The following is a 12,042-nucleotide window of genomic DNA, read 5'->3' on the forward strand; positions in this document are numbered from 1 at the left end:
CCCACCCCCCGCCCCTACCTCATGTTCCCCCCCCCCTCCTCACCCACTTACCTTCCTTACCTACGTAACCCACCCTCCCTCTTCCCCTACTTTGTTTTCTTCCCCTTACCACCAAACTTGGTCCCACACCTCTATGTAGAATGAACTTGTACCAAAGTTTCTAGTATTTTTCCCCACGCTCACGATTTCCCCACTCGAACTAAATTGAGAGGTGCACACAACCGATAATCGACTATGGCCAGTCCTCTTTATTTAGTTCGTGTGGAGTCCGTATACTGAGGGAAAACAACTCTATAATGACATTGTATAAGTTTGAGGTTAAAGTTTGGCTTGCCCCAGTAACTTCAGAAGTTTGCAGGACACCTTCACGTGATGTAACCTGTTCAAATTGCGTACCTCGAAATTGACAATCGTTAATTAATTTTTTCCTAGGTGGTACCGAGACATTCATTTATTGGGGGGGGGGGGGGGTTTATTTAATGAGACCAAAGACGTAAAGGCAAAAAAATGAACCTAAATAACCTTAAAAGATTGGTCAGGGACGTCCTATGCCGATTTTCGGTACTGCGCTGATCCGACATTAACACCCCAATTTTAATAATCGACGTCGACACCTCTGGTACGACTCGTATAACTAATTTGGGTAGTCGTGGTCAACAGATTATGTTTGACCCTATATTGGCCTTATAATAAGTCTATAAACCGCCGTCTTTAACTCTTACATAAATTAACTGAGAGCTATAAAAGAAATTATCTACGAATCCAAAAATAGTAAACCTTAAATCAACAAAAAACGTAAATAATGCCTATACCACACTTCCCCCTTTACCAACTTACTGCAACGGACTTCGAAAGGCGTCAGCCTTTACTTAGACGCACGAACCGTCGGCCTGAGGCCCGACGTATACCCGTGCACAGAGATTGGAAGCTCGATAGACTGGGGATTTTACAACATGAAATAATAAAAAAAAAGAAATATGTGGGTTGTAGAATAGCGTTACAAGACAAACAGGCCCTCTTCCTAAGAGAACCAACGAAGGGGACTCAAAGAAGTGTGCCAGACTAAAAAGGGTAATTAGAAAATACCCCTCCTCTCCTCCCACCCTAATAAAAAACAAAGATACCCTCCAAAAGGACAGGTAACTAATTTTCACAACAAAACTTCGTAAATTTGGTACAGTTGAGAGTGATAGGTTTAGTTTGATTAACCCGATGTTTTCCGTTTTACTTTAGTATGAGTCTCTCACTATATAACACGTAGAGTGTAATGGCATCTCAAACAAAAGGCTCCTGTCAACCCTTTTCACAGTAACAATTATAAGTCACGGTGAAGTAAAGGAGAAAGACTGGATGACCCCTTAGGTGTGGCCGGGATGCCGAGAACTTTGATCGGTTTTTCACGCGCCACCCGCCGGTGCTGACCCCTCCCGATGAGGAAGTGATTGAGAACCTGGACCAGGACGAGTTCCAGGGATTCTCCTTTATCAACCCCGAGTTCCCCGGAGCTGATGTTGCCTCACCTGCCGCCGAGCAGGCTTGACTTCAGCTCATGGACACATGCACACACACACAAATAGATACACAAGCATTTCCCCCAGTATCCAACCTGTATACCCTGGAAAACACACACACACACACACACGAATATTTATCCACTTAAAAATCCTGGAAATGATGTGTACTGCAACAGGAAGCAAGAAGCCATGACTTAAACATACATCAAATACACAAACATATGTAGACTTCACACTGCTGCAACCGGGACGATGTGTTGGCCTCTTCTGGAAATGGCCTAGATGCATTATCACTCTAGTGCAGTGTCTCAACTATCATTAAAACGGAGAAATGTAGATGCTTCAAAGTGGTCAAAATGTAATTTTTTGGCTAATTATGAGCCGTTGACTTTCTCAAAGCTTAGTTTTTGAGAAAAATTGATGTTTTACTCAACTTGTGGCTCACAGTGTGGACAAATGACAATCATTCACCAGGATCAGACTAAGGATTAGAAAATGAATGGTGCCCCTACAAATTTCCTAAAATTCGACATTTGACGTTGATAATTAAAAATGAGTCTTAAAAAGTGTTTCTGCTTTGTTAAAACTGCAGATAATTGAAACCTTATACAGATCATTCAGGATACTCACAGCACACACACCATTCACATGTAACATAGCTTCAGCATTTCATTTTATTACTTACTTTTCTTTTGTGGAAGATTGTGATTTAACTTTTCTTTTACTCATTCCAGTTCAATCAGAGTTGGGCCTGTACTTCTGATGTGCTTATTATTCAATGTGTAATAATAACAGCGTATGTACATTTATCTTTATCTTAGCTAAAACTGGAATGCTTCACATACTTGTGCATGAGTTTCTATATCAATAACAGCCCCGGACTTTGTCTCCCAGCAGCATTTTAACATCTTATCTCTGCACCACTCTGCTGCCATGCGTGGCTGTTTTTCATGGTTTTCAAAATGCATATTCAAGAAACATATTTGGTGTATGGTTTTAACCAAAGTGGAAGATTTGTGCCAAAAAAGACCACATATATCGGATGTTCTATGTGTCCTCTTTGTTGTTGCAGCACTGGGATCATGTTGGTAAAATGCTGTTGGGAAATGTAGTCCTATAGGCTTTTGAGTCCGTCGAATAGATAGATAATACTACTTTGTATACTCTCCTTTTCTGTTAACTAGTATATAAGCAACGAAAGAGACTAGCATTATTTGTGTTTGTTCAAAAGCATGATTCAGATACCCGGGCGTTTGTTTACAGCAGTGTGTGCACATGAATGTTTCATAATGTGTGTGAATGAGAACTGTGTATGGAAACGCACGGTAAAGCATTTTTGTACGTGTGTCAATGCATGCCTTGCCTGGCCTTGCGTTAACATTTGTATTTATGGTGAATATCCACTTGACTTCCAACCAGTGGCTCCACAAGTGGCCGAAAAGAAAAAGCACTTTTTGAACATTAAAGCATGTAAACATGTCTCACTAGAGGCACACAATACAATTATGGACGTGAAAAGGAGAATGATATGTCCTCTTTAAAGCAAGCTGTGTACAAATTAGTATGCATGTGTTTGAACACAGTTACGTCCAGTACTGCAAATTACACCTTCATACTAGAGATGTTTTCGATGGCCTGGAAATCAAATTAAACCCAGATTCTGCTTTTTTCAAATGCAGGTTTAGTACCTGAAATCTCCAAACAGTAGGCCTGGAAAGGGTGTCTGGTCTGCGTCAAAAATAAGGCCACTAGCTAGATTTCAAACAGCGGACCAACAACCATGCAGCTTGACCTCTGATCCAGTTCTTTGGTGGAATAAGGCCTCACTGTGATTGGTGTTTTTCAAGTAGCCCTCTGCATGCACAATTTCCATCCTAACTACAGCTGCTGCAAACGAGAACACAGGTTAAAGCTAGGCCGTGTGTGTGTGTGTGTGTGTGTGTGTGTGTGTGTGTGTGTGTGTGTGTGTGTGTGTGTGTGTGTGTGTGTGTGTGTGTGTGTGTGTGTGTGTGTGTGTGTGTGTGTGTGTGTGTGTGTGTGTGTGTGTGTGTGTGTGTGGTCTCTTGTTTTCCCTAGCTAGCAATAATCATGTTGACAGGAAGGCAGAATCCGTAATGAACCAACCTTTAGTTTAGAACGCTCCGGTTAGGACTTTAATTTATTCACATGCAAAAGGCTGTGAGGTTATGAGGCTTATTGGCGGGTTTATTTACGCGGCCAGAGAGAAAGGCAGCTGAGACACTTCAGTGCTGCTAACATAGTGTGGAAGTGGCTGAAGTGCTTCCTCACATCACACTCCTCGGGACATCAGGTGAGTTTTTTCTGCAGGTTTGCTGTTGGTTATCATCAGCACTACTTGCATGACACTTTACAGTATCTACGATTACGCTGCAGTATCATGCACTTAATTCACTTGAAAAAAACAGTTATCTGTCATGCTAGCAGGAGTGGGAGTCTCTTAGGTTTCCACATGTAGACAATATCATGCAACATTGTTAATAAAAGACAATATGTGGGCCAGATGGTAAGGGTTAGCAGAAAGCTGAGGGAGCTACGGCCTGGTTCCAGATGGGAATGGCACTGCTTTTTGATGGCATTCAGACCTTTTTCTGTGGAATTATTGAACGTGATTGGGTTAATTGGTGCTGGGGAGTCACTGATTTAGGTACTAACATCTGGATAAAGTTGGTCGTGTCTGTTATCTAAGTCTTAAACTTTAACTGCTGATGAGTTCAGCACAGAAGAGCAGCCTTAGCATTTTCAAAGAGTCTGGAAGTGAATGTGTTTTTATGACTTCCATTATCTGCGTTTTTACCTTCATTGGTATGTATTACAGTCAGTGTCTCCTGTATTATGATAACAACAAATACCTATATATATATATATACTTATACATAAGCATATACAACTGTGTCAAATGTTGATATCTACACCATGTGGTCAGTATTGTAAAAGACGAGAGGAGAAGTTTTCTCTTTTTGCATCTACGACTCTTTACTGGGAAGTCAAATGGACTGCATGAAAATTGCTTTTGTTTATTAGTTAGGATTTATATACATTTAGCATATTAGGGTGATTCATGTTTTCTGTGTGCGCATTGCTTCAAGGTGGGATCAAAGCTACTGTAGCGTGTGCTATATGGGATAATAATACACCTCAAGAAAAGAAAAAAAAATGTTTCTCAAAATGCTTTCCATGTGCCAAAATGATTTTGTCTGTTTGTTTGTTAACCAACATAGACAGGCATACACAAAATAAAGGATTTAAAATATGTCTTAGAGGATGTTTGCTGTTGTTTTTGTGTTTTAGATGATGTGCATTGGCTGTGGCGAATGAAGGAAAGGAGGTAAAGAGAAATTAGAAGAGGAGAGGAAGGTGAAACAGAAGGAGAGTAATTTAACAATGACGGGAGAGAAGAAGGGGCAGTGGAGAGGAGGGGGGGGGGGGAACGAGGAAGCCAAGCGGGGCAGGCCACTACGACATGGCTGTGCATATTTCATGACTGCCACTTATCATAAGAGCCCTGCCTTGATGGGGTAGCGTAGGTCTGATGACTTCAAGGAAATAACATGCAGAACACGGCCTACATACACACAGCCCTGCTGAGCTGTAGTCGCTGCTACTGTATAACTAGCTGCACATGTACCTTTAAGAGGGGTTGCTGGATATTGCACCATTTACTATCCGCGGTGTAATGTTTGCAAGTATTTACGGAAACTAACGATTGAAAACGGCGTCTACAACACACCAATCTTCCACAGGGAATGCTTCGGTCCGTGATCAAAGGACTGGGGAAAGCTATGAGGTTCACTTTGATGGGAAATAAAAAAATATGCCAGCGAGATTTAACTTTAATGAAAGTCGGCAAACGTGTTGAGATGACCTTTAAGTTCTTTACACTGGAGGATTGTAGAGGCATTTGTGACATCTGGTTTAGACGAACTGTTTTAGCTTTTGTCAGAAGAAATAATAGGATACTTGGCTTTGATTGCCTACAACACACGTTTTGTAACGCTCTGTTATTTATGATTTCTTATTCTCCCATAAACCGCCAAAGCAGGCATCTGCCTTTTACCCAAGTGTTAACACGTTATTTTGAAATATAGTACAAGTGCCAAAATATGGGGGTAAACTTTTATAAAGTCGACAGTTTGAATTCAATTAAGGCTTAAAGTGATGCCTTCAGTAAGGTGTTACCGCTTTTAAGTTCCGCTTTATTTAAGCGTTCTGTTTGAGTAAAAGACCCTCTATGGAGTCGGCTCTTCAGTTAAACCAACGACGGCATACCGATTAATGTCGTGGTTAACATGAATTACAAATGCAACATGCTAAGCAAGCAAAAGAGTTAGCTGGTAAGCTAGCATATGTTACGCTAATGGTGCCTGACCTATTTTTCATCAGTTCAACTCTCTCGTCAAAAGATGATCCCAGCTGGCTCCAAAAAAACGACGAATTTAAGCTTCAAAATGATTGTCAAACAAATTGCTGATGTCTAAGGGACAGTATCCACTTCCTATACAGTAGGCCTATATGTTTTTTTGAACACAGGCAGGAAACTGAATATGCTCTACATGTTGGGTCATGGTTCAGCCTTGTGTTGTATTGTGATGTTGTTTTCTAATCAAGACATTTGGGGAAAATCTGCGTATTCACATTCTTGTTGAGGAGTAGTTTGTGTCTCATTGTCAATTTATTGAGCAAATAACTGTCCCTGTTAAGGTTGATGAACTTATAGAAAGCGTTAGCTAATTAACTAGCGGATTAACAGCCAACCTAACTAAACATTAAGAATCAATATACAGTTCTGTCAGATGTATAAATAATTAATTCTCTCCAAATTGCTTAGGACTTTCTTTATACCTCGCACTCCAATGTGGAAGATTTATATTTAGTGCAATACATTTCTCTAGTTATAGTTTTCAACGTGTAGCTTATGCATTGTGCTTGCTGTTCCTGATATTTGTGTTGAAAAAGCGCAGCTTCCTATTTTCCGTACCCCGCATTCCTCTTTGTTAACCGTATGCTAACATTGTGGTTGTGGCTGTATTTTATGTAACTTCATCAAAACAGCAATACAAACTCCTGTGTAACAGTGAGTTCCAGCACACAGGCTGTATACAGTTTGTATTGGAGTGGATGTAATAGCCATGTACACAGTAAGCCGCGGCTGTGCTGGAGTGTGTGTGATAATTAATTCCAAATGTTGCGGCCCCCAAATTAAAGCCAGTGGCTTCAGCACAAAGCAGCCTGCGCTTATCAGCCCAAAACAGGTCAGCGTTCGATACCGCCTTTCATTCACCCTCCTCTCCTCTTCACCTCCCCGCATCCTCTGTGCCTCCCACTCTCCCCTCATCCTCAGCTGACATAGGCTCGTCTCCCGCTAATCCTCTCGTTACTGAAAAGAGATGGGGTTGAGAAAATGTGAGGGAGGTGGAAGGGAGTGAGGCAGAAAGAGAGGAAGGGAGGCAAAGACTAAATTAAAGACTCCTCTATTAAAACCACAGCCTCTGGAACCGAGTGACTTGAAGAACAATCGTGTGTGTTTGCCCTGATGCTGCTGTGTACTCCAAGCTTTCTATCTATACATCTACACCGAGGGCCACTGATATTTATCTCACTCGCTGCCCTTCGCTGCATCTCTTCCTCTCTTTTTTTCTCTCTCTCCATATCTCTGTCTCTCTGCCTCACAGCATTAGCTGCAATTGAAGCGTGTTGAGATGGAACACATTATGAGCTGGCCTACATGGCTGGCAGCTGTGTGCATGTGTGTGTGTGTGTGTGTGTTAGTTTACATGTGTGTATTTGGTTAAAAAAAACTGCATGCAAGGTCTTCAACCATGTGCACTAGATTACGAAGGTTTTGAAAGCATAGCATGCATTCAAATCTGTGTGCTTGTTTATATTTCCAGTCGGATAGATTCCCTTAACTGCAAGTCATACGTTGAGTTACCCTTGGTTTGTCAGTATATCAATCGGTAATAGCGAGTACTGACATGGATTGGAAAGATGTCCTATAATATTCCCTCCGGATATAACAAATTAAAACATGTTTTGGATATCATCCATTAGTATTATAGTGGTTATGATTTTAACTGAAACCTAGTAATTCATTTCAGGTTCTATTTATTCCTATAAATTCCCCTAAATCCTCAAAACATAATCTTATGATAGCTCCATGAGTTGGTTGAATATGCCGTCTCTGATTTATGTTTCAACGTTTCCCACTGCCTTGTTTTAAATATGCATGTTGTAACAATGAACGTAATGGATGCATGCATGCTAGTGTGCTAACAGAGGCTAAAGGTGCATGTTTCAAAAAATATTGTTATTGCGTTTAATCTTGACAGGGAAAAAAACACAATTACTAAACATAATATTGGAAATGAAATCCAACCATGCACATATGAGTGTTGAACGACGCCTCTCTTGAGACGTTCAGAGTGGATATCATGCCCGAGAAGGTGAGGTGGATCTGGGGGTCCCTGGATGGAGGGAGCTCCCCTCAGGCGGTGGAGAGTTGGCAGATGAAGGTAGGAGATGCAACGCCGGTTTGAAGTTCCTGTGATCTTGAACGCTCTCCTGTCCCTCTCTGTCTCTCTGGTTGTTGTTTCTTCTGCCTTGTCAAATAGCAGAACGCTTGTATCTTGATTTTCTACCTTCAGAAGAACCAACATTATTACTTTGATGGATTCTTAGTCCTTTCTCTTTCTCTCCCTCCTCTTCCTCATACTGGGGCTTCAGCTGTTTGTGTTTGTCAAACGCTCGTGGTGTTAGAGGTTCAGACTCTGTGGATGTATTTATGGCTGTGGATTTTCTGGGTTCGCCCCCTGTGTGGTTTTCTCTGTGACCGCTGCTCAGTGATGTGAATATTTATGTGGCCAGCTTTTATTTGATCATTCTCCCTCTCTGCTGCTCTCTTCATCCCTCTGTACCTCACGACTGTGCCCCTCTATCTGGGATTATATGTGGTTTCAATGATATTTGCTTACAAATGTGGCTGTTGAGTTTGTTTTTAACAGTTCCTGGCCCAAATATGGTCATTCCTGATTCCAAACTAAAAACTTAAGGGCTTCAAAACGTCTTCAAAAGTCTACAAATGTACCACTTTTATTTTAAATGGCTTATTTTGCTCACAGTCATTTGCCCTATATGATCCACACATACTCTACTGTTATAACAGTAGAAAATGGCCACATTTGGGATAATGTGCATTTACCTTGACTTTTAATCATGATTAGGAGGGTTACTTTACTAGTTACCTGTAAAAACAAATGTAATAAGTACTTAGTCATTTCACAACAAATACAAGATGCTCTTCTTTAGTTTTGTGGTAACATTATAATGTAAGTTAAGGGAATACTTGTTTTTTGGTATCGAGATTACTTAATCCCGTTACTCCCAAAGCCTGCTTTTAATACACCAAAACTAAATGGATTGATACTTGTCACTAATCTGTACATGCCTTGGACATGAAGTATGTGGATGTCCACGACCAATCTTGGTGTAGGAGTTTTAACGATCCTGTGACACACACACACACACACACACACACACACACACACACACACACACTGTACTTCTCCTCACTCTTTGGAGAACATCCTACAGGCCATACAGTGATATGTGAATGCCATCGATGCAGAGCCTCACAGCTCCATCAGCGCACATGTGAAGCTTCAATAAGAACGAACTGTCCAACACAGTATGTCAGTGTGAGTGAATCAAATGGCAGCCGTTCGCTTTTACCGCATCTAACTCTCCCCTCCCCCACTCACTGACATACACTCCTCCATCTTTAACACCCAGCTCGCTCTTTTCTTTCCTCTGTCCATCCGCCCACTGAGCCAAGCATTAACAATGCCCTTCCCCAGAGTAACCCTCGATCCACATGCATACACAAACACACACATGCACACACAGTTTTCCCCTCACCTCCCACATGAAGCCTGTACTAGTCCCTCTCTTTTTCCCGTCTTCATTCATGTCCCTTGGCATCTTTCTCTCATCCTATATCTTAGTATTGGCTCTCTTTCCTCATTCTTCCACTTTATCCTTGAATTTAATTAACACGCGTTATTATATTTCTAACTTTGAGATCTTCTCAGTATTGGTTGCATGACGCAACTCTGTATGTTCCTACTTCTCTTACCCTCTATTCAAGGTGCATGATTTCGGACCATCTCCTTTTCTGTTTCATCATATCTATATTTATTTTCCAATTGTATGTCATCATTCATACAGGTGCTATTTTGGGCCTCTTAAAGGGGCCCTATTCTGCTTGTTTGGGTCTTCCCTCTCCTGTTGTGTGTGATATTGTTTTTGTGCATGTAAATGGTCTGCAAAGGCTCAAATCCTAAAGTTCCCTCCAGAGAGAGCTTCTCAACCACACACTCAAAACAGCAAACACTTGCATAATACAATCTAAAGGCTCTCTGTATGTAATCGGAAACTGTATCAGCTGTAACTAAACATAACAACTAAAAAGTACCTCTAACTTGAACAAAGAAGATGTCCAAACCAAGATGACTTGCGCTTTTATGCGGTGATACTTTAATCTATATCTAACAGTCTTTTGTCTCTCTTCTTCTCTTTTCCAATCCTTCCCATTCTTCTACGACCATTTTTGTTTGTGTTTTCCACCCATTATACCTTCTCTTCGTCAACATCTCATAAACTCCACCTGCAGAAGAACAAGAAGGACACTTGTAACTTTGACAAGGAGTTCACCAAGATGCCGCTGGACTTGACGCCGACAGACAAGCTCGTCATCATGAACCTGGACGAGGAAGACTTCCTCGGCTTCTCCTACATCAACCCTGCATACGTGGCTCCGGGGAAATAACACACACACTGTCTCACTGACGGACTGGTAGAACATTAGATTTCAGAGCAGATAGGGAGGAGCTCAAATTCATCTGATTTTGTCTGTTTAGTAAATGTCTGCATCTCTTTTAAGCAACACTGGGGTTCATCCAATACTTCAGCTCAAGAAAGGTATCACAACAACAAACTTGCACAGACTGGATACCAAAGATTTTGAAGTATCGAAAATGCCCTACGTGTCAAATATGCTTTTAATATAGGACAAAATACATGCTCGATTGGAAAATATCGATTCCAAATCACTACAATTGACTTTAAAAAATAGGTAACAATGATATGATGAGTCCAGATGCCATAAGCATTACACCACCTGTCCTGCTTGACAGATATACAAGCGCTCCCTTTTTAATTTTTTTTATTTTCTTAATGTATTGTGATTCATTTACTAGTGTTGTTCCAGACGTTCAACTTCATCAGAGTAACTCAAATGAGTGAAATGTGACATGGCTTGAACCCATGTTTAACTAATCTGATTGGATACAAGCAGCAGTCTCAGTTTCTGGGGTGTGCAGTTAAAATGGCTACCATTCATGGCTAACGTTGAAAGGACAATTGTCTTGTGGGAGTAAGTATTTTCAATTTGGGACTTGTCCATTGGATTTCAATTTTGCAGAAAATAAGATCTGTTGCTAACACAAGTTATGATACTTATGTCTTGTTCAACATAATTATCCCAACATATTGACACCACTTCTATAATAGTTTAAGCTTTAATGCAATTGACAGAAGTAAATATAGCTAACATCATGGACTTCATGTCCCCACCGCTCAGCTAAAGGTGCCTATTGTTTGGCGTGATAACCTTTAGTAGTCTCATTTAGCCACTTATTAGCAACCAGATTTTTAAATGGCATAGAAGCTTCACAGATTGACGAGTGGGTTGTTTATTAACGTATGTCGTAGAACAAATGTGAAAATCGCGTAAGCTTGTCTTAACCCCAGACCTTATTTAACGCATCTTACCAAAAACGAATTCATAGAAACATTGACTATGACATGAGGGAATCGCAAGTTCTAAAATGCATTTCCAGGTTTAAGACTCGTTCCCTCACCACTGAGCAGATGTTTCAGCTCAGGAGCAGACCAAATTCTAATTGTGAAATGTTGTTTTTGGTTTCCATGATGTTTGATATATTTGAATGTGTGTTACCCTCATAACTGTATAACTTCCCGAAGCCAACAGACTCCATTATCTTCTGCAGCAATATAGCTAGAGGCCTGAGTAAACGGGCTGTGGCACCAATGGTATCCATTTTAACACGCACCATGAGTAGTGATGTGTATCAGTTCAATTTGTATGTCTTGACCATTGTTGCCTGTTCCAGCCTTTGCACTGTCATGACGAGTGCTGACACGCAGTCGGACTGAGCGCCTCACACTGGGCATCGCAGAGGAATACGCCTAATGAGAGAACTTCACCGCCTGTCAAATCTTTCCGTCCTTCTCGTTTTTCTTTTTCCTCCTTTGGCTCTTGCCTTCTTCTTTCTCCCTCCCCCCTTTTCCCCATTGCCCGCGTTGTCTTTCTTTTTTATTTTGGTTTTCGCTTTAATCCGTACGTCTGACAAGGCCTCACTGGGAGCCTGGTATGACGTGGTGTCACAGGGTTGGCGATGCGGCAGTCACTGGTGGAGCATTGCCCCCCCCC

At 41.2% G+C, this 12,042-nt stretch overlaps 1 protein-coding gene across 1 annotated transcript in view; it reads left to right on the top strand.

The window, feature by feature from the left end:
• Positions 1 to 4,785, top strand: part of LOC104965314 (protein kinase C beta type-like) — a 469,227-nt gene extending 464,442 nt beyond the window's left edge. Inside the window, exon 9 of the mRNA XM_010794272.1 lies at positions 1,364 to 4,785. Within this exon, the coding sequence (XP_010792574.1) occupies positions 1,364 to 1,540 (177 nt within the window). The 3' untranslated portion in view covers positions 1,541 to 4,785. The remainder of the gene's footprint in view (positions 1 to 1,363) is intronic.
• Positions 4,786 to 12,042: the final 7,257 nt, after the last annotated feature.

Source organism: Notothenia coriiceps, unplaced genomic scaffold (genome assembly GCF_000735185.1).
Source record: "Notothenia coriiceps isolate Sejong01 unplaced genomic scaffold, NC01 NC01_scaffold00037244, whole genome shotgun sequence".
Lineage (NCBI taxonomy): Eukaryota > Metazoa > Chordata > Actinopteri > Perciformes > Nototheniidae > Notothenia > Notothenia coriiceps.